Source organism: Plecotus auritus, assembly GCF_963455305.1.
Source record: "Plecotus auritus genome assembly, chromosome: 8".
Lineage (NCBI taxonomy): Eukaryota > Metazoa > Chordata > Mammalia > Chiroptera > Vespertilionidae > Plecotus > Plecotus auritus.
The window spans coordinates 63,029,476-63,047,095 of NC_137782.1; the positions used below are offsets into that span (position 1 = coordinate 63,029,476).

The 17,620-nt window shown below is 40.6% G+C and overlaps 1 protein-coding gene across 2 annotated transcripts in view; it reads left to right on the forward strand.

The window, feature by feature from the left end:
* CDK5RAP1 (CDK5RAP1 mitochondrial tRNA methylthiotransferase) overlaps nucleotides 1-17,620 on the forward strand; it is a 46,881-nt gene that overhangs the window by 2,967 nt on the left and 26,294 nt on the right. For both annotated transcript variants that reach the window (XM_080684183.1, XM_080684182.1), the window contains exons 2-6: nucleotides 7,444-7,774; nucleotides 9,318-9,421; nucleotides 10,830-10,864; nucleotides 12,300-12,400; nucleotides 14,889-15,099. In XM_080684183.1, coding sequence (XP_080540309.1) covers nucleotides 7,465-7,774; nucleotides 9,318-9,421; nucleotides 10,830-10,864; nucleotides 12,300-12,400; nucleotides 14,889-15,099 — 761 coding nt within the window. In that variant the 5' untranslated portion in view covers nucleotides 7,444-7,464. The remainder of the gene's footprint in view (nucleotides 1-7,443; nucleotides 7,775-9,317; nucleotides 9,422-10,829; nucleotides 10,865-12,299; nucleotides 12,401-14,888; nucleotides 15,100-17,620) is intronic.

Here is a 17,620-nt window from a genome sequence, read left to right on the forward strand (position 1 = left end):
TATTAAAGAGACTGTCTTGACTCCATTGTATGCTCATGCCTCCTTTGTCAAATATTAAGTGCGCATATTGGTTTGGGTCGATATCTGGATTCTCTATTCTGTTCCATTGATCTATATGTCTGTTCTTGTGCCAGTACCAGGCTGTTTTGATGACAGTGGCTTTGTAATACTGCTTGAAATCTGGTATTGAGATCCCTCCTACTTTATTCTTCTTTCTCAGGATTGCTGTGGCTATTCGGGGTCTTTTTTTATTCCAGATGAATTTTTGGAGAGTTCTTTCTAGGTCTGTGAAATACGCCGTTGGTATTTTAATGGGGAGTGCATTGAATCTATAGATTGCTTTGGGTAGTATGGACATTTTAATGATGTTGATTCTACCAATCCATGAACATGGTATGTTCTTCCATCTGTTTACATCTTCCTCTATCTCTTTTTTCAGTGTCCTGTAGTTTTCCGCATATAGGTCTTTTACCTCCTTGGTTAGGTTTATTCCTAAGTATCTTAATTTTTTTGGTGCGATGGAAAATGGGATTGCTTTTTTAGTCTCTCTTTCTGTAAGTTCATTGTTGGTGTATAGAAATGCCATAGATTTCTTGGTGTTAATTTTGTATCCTGCTACATTGCCGAATTCATTTATTAAGTCTGTTAGTTTTTTGATGGAGTCTTTCGGGTTTTTTATGTACAATATCATGTCATCTGCAAATAAGGACAGCTTTACTTCTTCTTTTCCAATTTGGATGCCTTTTATTTCTTCTTCTTGTCTAATTGCAGTGGCTAATACTTCCAGTACTATGTCAAACAGGAGTGGTGAGAGTGGGCATCCCTGTCTTGTTCCTGTTCTTAGGGGAAATGGTTTTAGTTTTTGCCCATTGAGTATGATGTTAGCTGTGGGTTTATCATATATAGCTTTTATGATGTTGAGGTATGATCCTTCTATTCCCACCTTGTTGAGAGTTTTTATCAAGAAAGGGTGTTGGATTTTGTCAAATGCTTTTTCTGCATCAATTGATATGACTATGTGATTTTTATCTCTCAATTTGTTTATGTGATGTATCACATTTATTGATTTGCGGATATTGAACCATCCTTGCATTCCTGGGATAAACCCTACTTGGTCATGGTGTATGATCTTTCTGATGTACTGCTGGATCCTATTTGCTAGAATTTTGTTGAGGATTTTGGCATCTACATTCATGAGGGATATTGGCCTGTAATTCTCTTTCATTGTGTTGTCTTTATCTGGTTTTGGTATTAGGGTGATGCTGGCTTCATAGAAGGAGCTTGGAAGTGTTCCTTCCTCTTGAATTTTTTGGAATAGTCTGAGGAGGATAGGTTTTAGTTCTTCCTTGAATGTTTGGTAGAACTCTCCTGTGAAGCCATCTGGCCCCGGGCTTTTGTTTGCCGGAAGCTCTTTGATGACTGCTTCAATTTCTTCCATAGTTACTGGCATGTTGAGCTGTTTAGATTCTTCCTGATTGAGTTTTGGAAGGTTATATTTTTCTAGGAATATGTCCATTTCCTCCAGGTTGTCCAGTTTGTTGGAATAGAGTTGTTCGTAGTATTTTTTAACAATCCTTTGTATTTCGGCGGGATCTGTTGTTATTTCACCTCTTTCATTTCTGATCTTGTTTATTTGGGTCCTCTCCCTTTGCTTCTTGGTGAGCCTGGCTAGAGGTTCATCAATCTTGTTTATCCTTTCAAAGAACCAGCTCTTGGTTTTGTTGATCTTTTGTATTGTTTCTTTGGTCTCTATGTCGTTTATCTGTGCTCTGATCTTTATTATTTCCTTCCTTCTGCTTACACTGGGCTTTTCTTGTTGCTCTTTTTCTAACTCTTTGAGTTGTTGGGTTAGGTAATTTATTAGCCCTGTTTCTTGTTTTTTGCCGTAGGCTTGTAGAGCTATGAACTTCCCTCTCAAGACTGCTTTCGCTGTGTCCCATAGATTTTGGATTGTAGTGTTTTCATTGTCATTTGTTGTCATGATGTTTTTTATTTCTTCTTTGATCTCTCTGGTAACCCAGTCATGGTTTAATAGCATGCTGTTTAGTCTCCATGTGTTTGATTTCTTTGGGTTGTTTTTATTGTAGTTGATTTCCAGTTTTATGCCACTGTGGTCTGAGAAGATGCTTGATATGATTTCTATCTTCTTGAATTTGAAGAGACTTTGCCTATGTCCCAACATATGGTCTATCTTTGAAAATGACCCATGTGCGCTTGAGAAGAATGTATATTCTGTGGCTTTGGGGTGAAATGTTCTGAAGATGTCAATTAATTCCATCTGGTCTAGTGAGTCATTTAGGATTGATGTTTCTTTGCTGATGTTTTGTTTAGAGGATTTGTCCAATGGTGATAGTGGGGTATTAAAGTCTCCTACTATGATTGTATTGCTGTCAATCTCTCCCTTGATATCCTCCAGGAGTTTTTTTATGTATTTGGGTGCTCCTGTATTGGGTGCATATATGTTTACCAGAGTTATTTCTTCTTGTTGGATTGCTCCCTTTAGTATTATGAAATGGCCTTCCTTATCTCTTGTTATGTCCTTCAGTTTGAGATCTAATTTGTCAGAAATAAGTATTGCTACCCCAGCTTTTTTTTCAGTTCCATTTGCCTGGAAAACCTTTTTCCATCCCTTCACCCTCAGTCTGTGTGCGTCTTTTTTTCTGAGGTGGGTTTCTTGTAGACAGCAGATATATGGGTCGTGTTTTCTTATCCAATCTGTTACCCTATGTCTTTTGATTGGGGCATTTAATCCATTTACATTTAAAGTTATTATTGATAGGTACTTATTTGTCGCCATTCCTATTCTTTACCCCTGTGTTACTTCTTCGCTTCCTGTTTCTTTCTTTCTTTCTTTTTTTTTTTTTTTTTTTTTTTTACAGTAGACCCTTTAGCATTTCTTGCATTGCTGGTTTGGTGGTAATAAATTCCCTTAGTCCTTTTTTGTCTGTGAAGCTCCTGATTTCACCTTCAATTTTGATTGACAGCCTTGCTGGGTACAGTATTCTTGGATTCAGCCCCTTCCTTTGCATGACTTTGTATATTTCATTCCATTCCCTTCTGGCCTGATGAGTTTCTGTTGAGAAATCAGTTGCTAGTCTGATGGGGGTTCCTTTGTATGTAACTTTCTGTCTCTCTCTTGCTGCTTTTAAGATTCTTACTTTGTCGTTGGTGTTTGCCAATTTAATTATAATGTGCCTTGGCGTCGGTCTTTTGGGGTTCATTTTGCTTGGGACTCTGTGAGCTTCTTGGATTTGTGTGGGTTTTTTCTTCCCTATATCTGGGAAATTTTCTGTCATTATTTCTTCAAAGAGGTTTTCTATTCCTTGCTCAGCTTCCTTTCCTTCTGGAACCCCTATTATGCGGATGTTGTTTTGCTTCGTGTTGTCCCAAAGTTCCCTTAGACTCTCCTCCTGCCTTTTAATTTTTTTTTCTAGAAGTTGCTTTTCTTGGGTATTTTTTTCCATCTTGTCTTCTAGCTCACTGATGCGGTCCTCTGCTTCTTCTAGTCTACTCTTGATGCTTTCTATTGAGTTCTTTACAGCAGCGATGTCATTTTTCATTTCTTCTTGGTTCTTCTTCATTTCCTCTTGGTTCTTGCTCATATTGTCGAATTTGTCTTCCATTCTTTTCAGCCACCTTATGACCATTTCTCTGAATTCTTTTTCTGGAAGGTTGCTTGCCTCCATTTCGTTTACTTCCTTTTCTGGTGATGCCTGCTTTTCTTTCATATGCGGGCTGCTTCTTTGTCTCCCCATGGTCTCTCTTCTCTGGGTGTCTGGTTATGTAGTTCTCTCTCTCCTGGGTTGATTTAAAGGCACAAAATACAGCACTACCAGGTACAACTCACAAGGCACTGAACAGGAATGTATTCACGATATTAATAACCTCCAATAAAGGTGACCACCAGAGAAAGGCAAATTAGGTGATAGGAGAGAAAGAAGAAGAGGAAAAAAGAAAGAAAGAAAGAAAAAAGGAAAAAAGGAGTGTGAAAATGAAATTGGGAAAAGGGAAAGTAAAGAGAAAAAAAAAAGTAAGAGACAAGAAATTGACTAAGAGAGAAAGGGGAACAGACTATATATATTGGGGATAAAACTCCAATAGAACAATCACTAATCCCAGCAAATGCCAGCAACAAGTGCCTGGGGATTAGTACAAACCAGAACACCAACTAATATGGAGTGAGGCAAGGTTAAGCTGAAGCACAAAACAAACAAAAGAATAAACAAAAGAAGAATAAGCAAAACAATCTCACAAAAAAAGCATAAAAATTGGATATAATCTACATTCAAGCAAACAACAACAAAAGGACAGAGATAAGGACAAGTTTATGGATAACTCAGACAGCGAAGGGAGAGGTGTATGTGGACTTGGAGCAGGGGATTGGAGATTAGATATGTAAGTAGGGTGAAATTTTAACAAGGGGTAAACAGAAAGAATAGGGAAAATCTAAAGCAGTAAAAGGGTAAGACAAACAGGACACTGAAAAGGGGGAGGTTAGGAAGAGAGTGATGGCCTAAAGGTAGAGTTGAGATAGAGTAAAACGATGCTAAAGGAAAGATAAAAAATAGAATGTAGAACCCTAATCCCAAAATAAAATGAAGAGAAAATAAAATGACACTTTAAAAAAAAAAAAAAAAAGATAAAATAGCAGTAGTAATAATACGGATTGAAAATAAAAATGTAATCATTAAAAAGGTAAAATCAAGTGATGAAAAAAGAAAAAAAAGTTTCTTGATTAAAAGATGCAAAAAATGAAAATAAAAAAAAAAATAAAAAAATAAAAAAATAAAAGGTAAAAATAAAATGTGGAGTAGTGAAGGTCATTCACTTCCTCTGTTTTTCTGTTTGGCACGCCTGTTTCTCAGTCCAGACAGTATTGCAGTTCCCTGCGATCCACTGCTCTTCGGTGTTGTAAGCCAGTCCTGATTTTAAGCAGGCGGTGTGTCTTAATTTCTCGTATTCCTTTATTTTTGATTACACAAGAGTCAATTTGTGATTCAGCCCCTGGGTGGCAGTGTTTCTGGATTGACTTCCGGGTCTATCTATGGCCTCTCTAGGGAGTGTTAGAGCCTTCTTTCCCTGTGGCACTCGGGCCTGTGGGAGTGGTCTGCCTCAGAGCTGACTCTCTGATGGTCACTCCCCGCTCCGATCCCCAGGTTCCAGAAAAACAACCTTCCCCTGCAGTCTCCCAGGGTGTCCCCAACTGGGTAATCCTATGTATTGGGCTTAGTAATCAGAAGCAAGGATTTGAAGAGGAAAAAAGCCCAAGTGTGCGAACTCCGGGACTGCGAGTGAGCCCAGGCACCCAGGGAGCGCACGGGCTGCGCGTAAGTCTGGACTGCCTGAAATTCTTAGGGTGTCCCTGCACTTCAGATCAAAATGGGTTGCTTTTTAGAGTGCCCTTCTCTTAGCAGCTCTGAGGACCCCTTTCCACAGTCACAGATCACGCCAGCCCCTACAGCCACGGATTTTTCTAGGCACAGACTTCCCTGGTCCTCCAGCTCCCGCAAAACGCGCGTTCCTCTCTCCCGCCGGGACCAGAGACCTCACCTTATCCCAGGCGAAATCTGACCTTTCCGTGGTGGAGTGTAGAGCTTCTCTGAACCCGTGTGCTTGCGCCAGTTGGGGAGCGTTGTTCTGGGGCTCGCAGCTGTTCCTGGGGTGCCGCAGTTGTGGATTCTCAGGCTTCAGATAAGCTCCACTTTCCGGATCAAGATGGCGCAGACTCCGCGTCCAAGCCCGCAGCTCCGGGAGGGGACCCAGCCGCAGTTCTTGCTGCCAGGTCAGGGGAACCCCGTTCAGCAGTCCCCCACCTCCTTCTGGAATTCAGCTGTCTCCCAACCAGCCAACAAACACTCCTTGCGCGACCCTCAGCTGTTCTTTCTTTCTGCTCCGGGACAAGGCTCGGAACACGTCTGTCTATTCCGCCGCCATTATTATCCTCTTCGTTTGTTTTTAAAAAGAATATATTTTTATTGATTTCAGAGAGGAAGAGAGAGATAGAAACATCTATAATAATAAAAGTGTAATATGCTAATTAGACCGATGTCCTTCTGGATGAAGGGGGTGGGGGGAAGGCTGCGAGGGAAGCCTAGGTCCCGGGTGCCTGTGGGCGGCAGGCGGGAAGCCTGGTGCTAGCAGCTGGGGGAAGGAAGGCTACTCTTGCACGAATTTCTTGCATCGGGCCTCTAGTCAATGATAGAATCATTGACCCGCTGCCTCCTGCATGCCTCCCACTGGGGATCCAGCCCACAACCCAGGCATGTGCCCTGACCAGAATCAAACCCTGACCTCCTAGGTTCATAGGTCAATGCTCAACCACTGAGCCATGCTGGCTGGGTGCTTTTTTTTATTTTTTTAAATTGATTTTTTTTAGAGAGAGAGGGAGAGAAAGAGAGAGAAACATCGTTGTGAGAGTGAAACATTGATTGGTTGCCTCCCACACACACCTCGACCAGGGACCAAACCCAAAACCTCAGTATGTGCCCTGACCAGGAATTGAACCCACAACCTTTCGGGGCAACACTCCCACCAACTGAACCATACAGGCCAGGGCTGCTTCCTTGCTTTTGCCATGTATAGATTCAGCCTCATTTTCTGACTGTTACATCTTATTCCATTGTATGGATATACCATGACTTACTTAACTAGTCCCCTATTGATGATATTTAGATATCTTTCATTCTTTTAATGATAGAAACACTACTGCAACAAGTATCCTTATAAGTAGGTCATTTTGTCTATGTAAGAGTATATCTGTAGGATAAATATCTAGAAATGGAACTGCTTGGTCAAAAGGTTTGTGTGTGTCTAATTTGATGGAAAATGGCACATTGTAAAGGTTGTGCCATTTTCCATCCCACCAGCCATGGGTCGGAAGTTTGAAGGCAATAATTTGAGACTCATGGAGGGTAGAAGGAGTCATTGATCAGGCATATGGTGCCCCATGTTAGGTATATTCCTTTGGAAGGAACTCAAAGGAAGATACCCTCAGTAAGTGGTTTTCACAGTATTGGGAGACGGTGTAGCAAGGTGGCTAGCTCTGCTTCTTACTGGCTGTGGGAGCTTCCTTTCTTGTGTCTTTCCTCATCTCTGAATGGCATAATAATAGTGTCGGTTGCCTATGTTGCTTAGGATTGCTGTGAAGATTTAATGAGTAAATATGCTTAAAGCCTTTCGAATTGTTCCTGTACAAGGTGCTACTTTATTTTGTCAGGGCTTCTCATCTCATCTCTACCACCCCTTTGTTTTGAAAATACACTGCCTGGATTTGCATCTCATCTCTGTCACTCCTTTGTGTGATTTTGAGCAAGCTGCCTCAGTGTTTTTACCTGTAAAAATAGGGATACTATTGTTAAAGGTATCATCTACTTGAGGTACTTAGAGTAGTGCTCTGTACATTGTGTTCAATAAATGTTGATGATGTCTGTTATTTTTTTGCAGACTTTGAGCTGTTTTAGTGCCATGCATCATTTACAGTGTATCCTCCAAGCACAGAGGTGTCTGGGGTGGGGGCCCTTGGCTTCTGTGTCTTGGCTGCTGCTCCGGACCTGCAGAGCACACAGCAGTTTCTCCGGCACCACATATCCCAGTCCAGAGGGGCAGCAGGAGGATGGAGCTCGGAAGGATTTCAGCTCTAGGCTGGCTACTGGACCAACTTTTCAGCATTTTTTAAGAAGTGCTTCAGTTCCTCAAGAGAAGCTGGCTTCTGCAGATGTGGTGGACCCACCCCCATATCTCACAGTAGATGAACTTTTAGGAAAGCAGAGAAAAGGTTGGTTTTACTTTTTGTTTCTCTTTGGGCTTTGCTCTTTTCCAGCATCCATGGCCTGATTCTTAACTGTTCTTTTATTACATACCTGGCTTTGGAAGTTTAACAGTGTGGGAAGGCTTGCTAAGTTAGGGAATCATTAAACTCCACCAAGTAACATTAATATGAAGGAACTTACAGTGTTGGTACACACAACTGGGGCATAGAGTCCTGCGTAGTCCTCTCTTTGGTTACCTTTGGAAATCCTGTACTTTCTGTTCTAATTTTTAGATTGTCTTAAGTTATAAGGCAGCTTTCACAATTGGTGCTGTAGAAATTCACTTTTTATATTTAGGCAGAAGTTTCCTTAGAAACATTATGCAACCAGATAAATGCCTTAAAAAAGTTTGAAGAGAAATTAAGGGACAATCAGACCTTTCCCCCCTTGCCCTGTTTCAAAAAACTATTTCCCTTTATAATTCTTAAAGATTTTGTTGCAATCATAAGTTGAAAATTATTTGTAATTTGTTTTCATTTAACATTTCCCCCCAAACTACATTATTTATAATTAAATTTTAAAAAGTTGGTACAAAATATCACATTTGTTCTATACCATGATGTTTCTCAACCTGTCCCCTATAGTTGGACATTAGGTTGCTTCCAAATTTTTATATTATAAATAATACTATGTGTCTCATCTATATCTACGTCTGTCTGTCTATCTATCTATCTATCTATCTATCTGTCTGTCATCTCTCTCAGACATCTATTTGTTGTTGTTCCACTTATTTATGCATTCATTGCTTGATTCTTGACCATGATATATTGGGATGATGCTCTAATCAAGTGAGCTACCTGGCCAGGGCTACGTGTGGATTTAAATTTGTTTTTCTTCTAGGTTGATAATCAATGCTGTCAGCTAATCCCTGCTTTTCTGATTATTTTTATAACCATATTAGAGGCCCCCATACACCGGTGAGGTCCCTTGGCCTGGCCTGTGCCCTCTCGCAATCTGGGACCCCTTGGGGGATGTCAGACTGCCGGTTTCAGCCTGATCCCAGCAGGCCAGGCTGAGGGACCCCACCGGTGCACGAATCCGTGCACTGGGCCTCTAGTATGCATATAAGATATTTGGCTAATCTCTTCCCGCCCTCCCCACTTCCCTCTGAGATTCATCAGTCTGTTCCATGTTTCCATGCCTGTGTGTTGAGCGTCTGCCCCCTGGTGGTCAGTGCGCATCACGTATCATAGCTACCGGTCGAACGGTCACTTAGGCTTTTATATATATAGATAGATTTCCTGATGCTTAGGTGCATGTTTCCCCCATATTTTAAGTGACATGGCTTATATTTGGTGTGTGTATATAATGTAGTATTTCTTTTGTTCTGAAAAGCTTTCATTAATTTGGTGATACATCTGGCAATTAATGGTGTCTTAGAATTGAGGCAACAGAGGACTTAGTGGATAACCAGTTGTGTCAAATATTTCTGGGACATTTGGGAAGGAGACCTTTGAGACATATGGTCCCTTTTTGTCTGCCTACCATGGACTCTCCCTCTCATTGCAGTCTACCTTGAGACCTATGGCTGCCAGATGAATGTGAATGACACAGAGATAGCCTGGTCCATCTTACAGAAGAGTGGCTACCTGCGGACCAGTAATCTTCAAGAGGTACACGTATTGCCTGTTTCCCTGTTTCCTAGATCTATGCTAAACTCTACATTTGTGCCAATTTTTAGATGCAGTTTCAGGAACAGGGTATAGCCTGGTGAGAGTGAGTTCTTTTGAGTAAAGTATGTAGAATGGGACTAAGGTGTACATTTGTTCCATTATTTTTATTTTTATTTTTATTTTTTTAAAAATATATTTCTTTATTGATTTCAGAGAGGAAGGGAGAGGGATAGAGAGATAGAAACATCCGTGATGAGAGAGATTCATGGATCGGCTGCCTCCTGCACGCCCCCTATTGGGGATCGAGCCCACAACCCGGGCATGTGCCCTTGGCCAGAATCGAACCCGGGACCCTTCAGTCCGCAGGCCGACGCTCTATCCACTGAGCCACACCGGCCAGGGCTGTTCCATTATTTTTGAAAATTTTATGGTGATGCTCACTTTCAGGCAAGGAACTAAGTTAAAAATAGATTGCAGGGGCAGGTTTGGGAATTAGAGTTTAATGAGTACAGAGTTTTAGTTCTGGAAGGTTGATGGTGATAATTGCATAACAAGGTGGATGTATTTAATGCTACTGAACTGTACACTTAAAACTGGTTAAAATGGTAAATGTTATGTATGTTTTTCCACAATAAAAGATATTTGTCTAGTAAGTGGAAAATAAGATCTAATACCATGTCAAAACACATGGACTTCAGAAAAATCTTTAACCTATCATTTTGGAAGTTGCTAGATTTTGGCTTTTTAAAAAAATATATTTTTATTGATTTCAGAGAGGAAGGGAGAGGAAGAGAGAGATAGAAACATCAATGATGAGAGGGAATCACTGATTGGCTGCCTTCTGCACGACCCCCACTGGGGACTGAGCCTGCAACCCGGGCATGTGCCCTTGACCAGAATCAAACCTGGGACCCTTGCGTCCGCAGGCCAGTGCTCCATCCATGGAGCCAAACTGGCTAGGGCAGATTTTGGCTTCTTAATAAGCTCTGTTATCATGGCATTACTATGTAGTTCATTTTCTTTCTTTTTTTTTAAAGATAACATTTAAAAAATTTAAAGTATAGTTGGCATGCAGTATTATAATAGTTTCAGGTGTATAATGTAGTGAATTGACATTTGCATACATTAACTGTTTTTAAACGTACAATGCATTGGCATTAATAATATTCACAATGTTGTACAACCATGACCACTATCTAATTCCAAAGCTTTTTTATTACCAAAAGCAGGAACTGTATATCTGTTAATGGTAGTTCATTTTCACTGATGATGAAGTACTCAGATTTTTACATTTCCTTAAAAGTGTATTTTCCATAAAAGTTTATAAGCAGGGAAAAGAAGGGTCATGGGCAGCGATTCTACAAGGCTAATTTCATAATTTTCTTTTTTCCCCTTGCTCTTTACTCAGGCTGATGTGATCCTCCTTGTCACTTGCTCTATCAGGTGGGAATTTGTTCTTTACCTAGAGTGAATACATCTTATATAATAACTAGAGGCCCGGTGCACGAAATTCATACACTCCGGGGGGAAAGGGGGGAATCCCTCAGCCTGGATTGTGCCCTCTCGCAGTCTGGGAGCCCTTGGGAGATGTCTGACTGACGGCTTAGACCTGTGCCCTGCGGGGAGTGGGCCTAAGCTGGCAGTCGGACATCCTTAGCCCTTAGTGCTACTGCAGAGGCGGGAGAGGCCCCTGCCACCGCTGCTGTGCTTGCCAACCATGAGCCTGGCTCAGGGCTTCTGGCTGAGCAGCACTCCCCCTGTGGGAGTGCATTGACCACCAGGGGGCAGCTCCTGCATTGAACGTGTGCCTCCTGGTGGTCAGTGTGCATCATAGCGACCAGTAGTTCCACAGTTCGGTTGATTTGCATATTAGCCTTTTATTATATAGGATGCCAGAGCTAACAGTGCCAGGCTGTCTTATCTGTGGAGATGAGCCAATGGCTTTGCAATTTTATGCACTGGAGACAGTAATGATAGAGCTAGTTGACATTTGCTGAGCATGTGCTGTTTGTCAGGTCCTGTGCTGAGCACTATACCATACATGCACTAAGTAATTTAATTCTCACAACAACTCTATGGGTTAGGTGATGTTATCAAACTCATTGTATAGATGAGGAAACTGAGAGTGTGCTGAGTCACCCAACTTTTCCTAAGGTTTTTCTTGTAGCTAATGGCACATGTTTATGATGTTGTTCACATCGTAAGGGTTAGGATGCAGTTAGTGGCTGGAGGACAGAGTTCTTCTGAACACAGATGAGTGGTATCCATTAGAGGTGAACATTCCATCTTTCATACTTTGTTTCTATGTACAAGACATGTTATTCTTAATGTTTTCTCAACTGGGTGTACTATCAATTAATTAATCCAACATTTTTGTTCAGAGGGTTGTCTCTGCTACAAGACACAGAACTAGGTATTTTGGGAGATTCAGAAATGAACTCTTCTTTCATATGGAGCCTAGGAGCTTAGTCTCATATGGGAACTAAGATAAATATATAAGTAGCTCTAACATCTGGTGAAAAGCACTAGGTAAAAAAATAGAAAGGATAAACGCTAAGTACTGGAAAAATATAGTTAAAGTGATAGAGTAGTTAAAAGGAAGGAGGATAAACTCTCCAACAGTAGCACTGGGGAAGGCTTTGTGAAGTAGATTTTTTTTTGAGTTTGGCTTAAAGGCTTGTCAGGATTTGGAGATGGGCAGGCAGGGCATCATTCTAGGAATGTTATATAGCAAATGATGCTTCTTCAGTTGGCTCCCTGCCTGCCTTTCCTAAACCTTTAAAGTGTTGAAGGTTTTCATTTTATTCCCATTGTCCTACTCTTTTAGATTTCTATGTAGTTTATTTGCAGGTTTAGGTCTACCTCTTGATCTCTGTAGGGAGAAGGCTGAACAAACCATCTGGAATCGTTTACATCAGCTTAAAGCCCTGAAGACAAAACGGCTCCGTTCCCGAGTACCTCTGAAGATTGGGATTCTAGGTATCTGGTAATTTGCAGATTTTGTGTGTTTTGAGACTTGGGCTCCATGTAGCTTTATGAACTAGGGTTTCTCTTAGAGGCCAGATACCCAGTGTATGAAGAAATCTTACATACCTCATGCAACTCTTGTACTTAATTTTAGAGGCTGTAGGATTAAATGAGATAAAGCTTATAAAATGCCTTTTTATAATGCCTTGAAGTAATAGTTACTCAGAAAGTGATCTATCCTTCCTGGAGTCTAATGTGGCTCATTGTGACAGAGTTACAGATAGGAGAGCATTTGGAGTCTGAGGATCTGCAAGCATAAGTTTACAGTGTAGGCACATTTCATCTTGACTACTGAAGCATGCTCAAGTGAAGATCTAGATCTGTGTTGACCAATACAATAGCCAATAGCCACATGTGGTTATTTAAATTTAATTAAACTTAATACTAAAATTTTACTTCTTTATTCTCACTAGCCACATAGTGACTGCTCAGTAGCCACTGGCTACCAGTTTGAACAGCACAGGTAAAGATCATTTCTATCATCTTAGAAATTCTGTTGAACAGCTCTCATCTAGATAGCTTGGAAGCATATTTCAAAAATAAAGGTTCTGGCCCTGACCGGTTTGGCTCAGTGGATAGAGTGTCGGCCTGCGGACTAAAGGGTCCCAGGTTCGATTCCAGTCAAGGGCATGTACCTTGGGTGCGGGCACATCCCCAGTGAGGGGTGTGCAGGAGGCATCTGATTGATGTTTCTCTCTCATTGATGTTTCTAACTCTCTATCCCTCTCCCTTTCTCTCTGTAAAAAATCAATAAAATATAATTTACAAAATAAAATAAAGGTTCTGTACCCTCTTGTTTCTAGAATTTAGTTAATGTATGCAGCCTTAAAACAGACTGTGTTCAAAACACAATTGGAGCATATTGTTACATAGATTAATGTGTTAAGTGATATAGGAAGATGGAAGGGTTAGTGGAAATGTTTTGTTCCATTTCAGTTCCTTCATTATAGAAATCCCTGGGTAAATATTGGAATTTTAGAAATCCCCCAAAGAGGTTTTTTTAAATGGTAAAAATATGTAACATAAATGTTACCATTTTAACCCTTTTTAAATGTACAGTTCAGTGGCATTAAGTACGTTCACACTGTTGTGCAACTATCACCAACCTTCAGTTTCAGAACTTTTTCATCTTCCCAAACTGAGACTCTATATCCATTAAACAATAACTTGCCATTCCCTCCTCACCTCAGTCCCTGGCAGCCACCGTTCTACTTTCTGCCTCTATGAATTTGATGAGGTACCTCACGTAATTAGAGTAATACAATATTTATCTTTTTGAGACTGACTTATTTCACGTAGAATAATGTCTTTAATTATGTGTCAGAATTTCCTTCTTTGTAAGGCTGAAAAATATTCTATTGTATGTTTATAGCACATCCATTGATGGACACTTGGGTTGCTTTTACCTTTTGGCTGTTGGGAATGATGCTGCTATGAACATGGGTGTACAACCAAGAATAGTTCTTTAAAAGATTAAAAAAATTTTTTAGAGAAAGAGGAAGGGAGAGAGAGCAACATCGATGTGACAGTGAAATATCCATTGGGTGCCTCTTGCATGCCCCCTACTGGGCATTGAACCTGCAACCTGGGCATGTGCCCTGACCGGGAATGGAACTGGCAACCTTTTCAGTGCATGGGATGATGTCCAACCAACTTAACCACACCGGCCAGGGCAAGAATAGTTCTTAAACAAGTATTTTCAAAGGGTGTTTGTATAAAATTGACTTTTTATTAATTTGATAGTCTTATTAATAACAATGGTTTTTTAGCATATGGAAGATATCAGCATAGATGGTTAACTAATTTCTTACAGGTTTTACTGGTAGCAAGTATTATGGGCAAGAAGAGGGATAAAAAGGGTAGAAATGTATATTAAGAAATGTATAAAAATATTTTTTTTATTGATTTCAGAGAGGAAGGGAGAGGGAGAGAGAGATAGAAACATCAATGATAAGAGAGAATCATTGATCAGCTGCCTCCTGCATGCCCCCCACTGGGGATAGAGCCCGCAACCCAGGCATATGCCCTGACTGGGAATCGAGCTGTGACCTGCTGGTTCATAGTTCAATGCTCAATCACTGAGCCATGCCAACTGGGCTAAGCTTTATTTTTAAAAATAAATTTCTGGTGCAAAATATTTTTATTTGTACCAACAACTAATTTCCAGTGGAAAAAAAGAGGTGGTTCATGTTTAGAAAGGTGTTTGAATGGTGGTTTAGTTTGTTTCTGGGCATTTAATTGAATTGCTCTTGAGCCCTTTCCCTGTGGAAGATGCAGGTTCCAGTGCTATGAAAGTGTTTGGGCAAATATGAAGGATGATGCTAAAGTCTTGGAGAAGTGTCTGTGCCCTGGCCTCTAATCCAGCTGGAGATAATGTGTAGTGAGAAGCCAGGAGACCCAATGAATTTGGAAACAGGTGCTTATTTCTTTTCCCTCCCAGGTTGCATGGCTGAGAGACTGAAGGAGGAGATCCTCAATAGGGAGAAAATGGTGGATATTTTGGCTGGTCCAGATGCCTATCGGGACCTTCCTCGACTGCTGACTGTTGCTGAGTCAGGGCAGCAAGCTGCCAATGTGCTGCTTTCTCTGGATGAGACCTATGCTGATGTCATGCCAGTCCAGACGAGCCCCAGTGCTACTTCTGCTTTTGTGTGAGTCACTGACCAAGAGACGGAGTAAACTTCTTTCTCACTTTAAAGATAACATGTTGCCCTAGCCAGTTTGGCTCATTGGATAGAGCATCGGCCTGTGGACCAAAGGGTCCCGGGTTTGATTCTGGTCAAGGTCATGTACCTTGGTTGCAGGCTTCTCTCCGGCACAGGCCCTGGTTGAGGCTTGTGTGGGAAGCAACCAATCAATGTGTTTCTCTCACATCGATGTTTCTCTCTATTGTTCCCTCTCTCTTCCACTCTTTCTTAAAAAAATCAATGGAAAAATATCCTCGGGTGAGGATAACATGTTAATGTTATTACATTAAAAAAATTAAGCTCTGGCTGGTGTGGCTCAATTGGTTGAGTGTCATCCCATGCACTAAGAGGTTGCTGGTTCAGTTCCCGGTCAGGGCACATGCCCAGGTTGCAAACTTGATTCCCAGTAGAAGGTGGGCAGGAGGCAGCCAATCATTGTTTCTCTCTCTCCTTCTCCCTTTCTCTGTCTCTAAAAAATTAATGGAAACATTAAAAAAATGTAATGCATGCACACAGTACAAAAGACAAAAAATGATGTATAAGATTTCCTCACACCTGTCACCCCCAGTCTTCTAGGCCACATCGCAGAGGTGGCATGCTAGTTGTTTCTTGTATAATCCTTTGAGAAGTATGTTTTTTTTTTTTTTTAATCTTCACCTGAAGATATTTCTGCATTGATTTTTAGAGAATGGAAAGGAGGGAGAGAGACACATCGATTGGTTGCCTCCTGCATGTGCCCCAACCAGGGCTGGGGATCAAGCTGCAACTGGTATGTGCGCTTGACCAGAATCTTACCCAGGACCATTCAGTCTGCAGGCTGACTATCAACTGAGTCAAACCAGCTAGAGTGAGAAGTGTTTTTCGCATATGTATTCATATACATAAAATGAGGTCTTTCCTACCCTCCCTTCTATACTTCTCTTTTATCACGTAGGCTTTCCTGATTCTTTTTTTCTCTTCCCTGATCTTTAAAGTTAAAAAAGGTAATTGACAAAATAGTTTATATTTGTTGAAGAAAATGTGGAAAAGATAGAAAAACATAAAGAAGAAAGTAAGAATTAACTCTACCTCGACCACCTAATGATAAACACTATTATCATTTTGGTGTATATCATGTGCTTATGTGTATATGCTTTGTTTATAAAAAAATGGCTCTTTGTGTAATTGGTTTTATAACTTAAAAAAATATTTTTATTGATTTTAGAGAGGAAAGGAGAGGGGGAGAGAGATAGAAACATCAATGATGAGAAAGAATCATTGATTGGCTGAAACCGGTTTGGCTCAGTGGATAGAGCATCAGCCTGAAGACTGAAAGGTCCCAAGTTCGATTCCGGTCAAGGGCACGTACCTTGGTTGCGGGCACATCCCCAATAGGAGGTGTGCAGGAGGCAGCTGATCGATGTTTCTCTCTCATCGATGTTTCTAACTCTCTATCCCTTTCCCTTCCTCTCTGTAAAATATCAATAAAATATATTTAAAAAAAATTAAAAAAAAAAAGAATCATTGATTGGCTGCTTCCTGCATGTCCCACACTGGGACTCAAGCCTAAAACCCAGGCATATGCCTTGACTGGGAATTGAACCGTGACCTCCTGGTTCATAGGTCTATGCTCAAACACTGAGCCATGCCTGCCGGGTGGTTTTATAACCTTTTGTTATTTAAAGTGGTGAACATTTCTTATGTCGTTATATTTTCTTTAACAGAGATTGGCAAATTGGCTTATAGCCTGTTTAGTAAATAAAGTTTTATTGAAATAACAGCTGTGCCCATTTGGTGTGCGGCTGCTCTCACCACTGCAACAGCAGAATTGAGTGTGTGGCAGAGATTGTATGGTCTGCAAAGCCTAAAACATTTACTATACCATTTTTTGCAGAAAAAGTTTACCAACCATTGTCATTTTAATGGCTAGACAATACTCTTTTGTTAGAATGCTTAATAAAAATAATAGCTAACATTTATTTAACAATTCTTCAATGAACATCTTTGATACATACTAGTAGTTATTTCCTTACAATAAATTGAGGCTTTCATATATATAGGATGCAAATGAAAGAAAGTGACTTAACTTAGATACCTAGCATTTGGACCAGGAATGTGAGAAATGCAGACCCCTGTGTTTTATTTTATTTTTTAATCCTCACCCAAGGATATGTTTTTATTGATTTTTTTTTTTTTTTTTTTGAGAGAGAGAGAGAGCAGAGAAACATTGACATGAGAGAGAAACATTGATTGGTTGCCTCCCACACTTGCCCTGACTGGGGATTGAACCCGTAACCTTTTGTTGTACGGGATGATGCTCCAACCAACTGAGCTACCTGGCCAGGGCTGCAGACTCCTGTGTTTTAAATCCAATGTCTCTGCTACTTATATACACTTTATAGTATTTATTTATTTTTCTGGTCTAGAAGTGGAAAGTTCAAACAATATGTAAATATAAACAGTAGCAAGCCCAAGTGTGGTATGTCTTCACCCATTCCTTCACCAC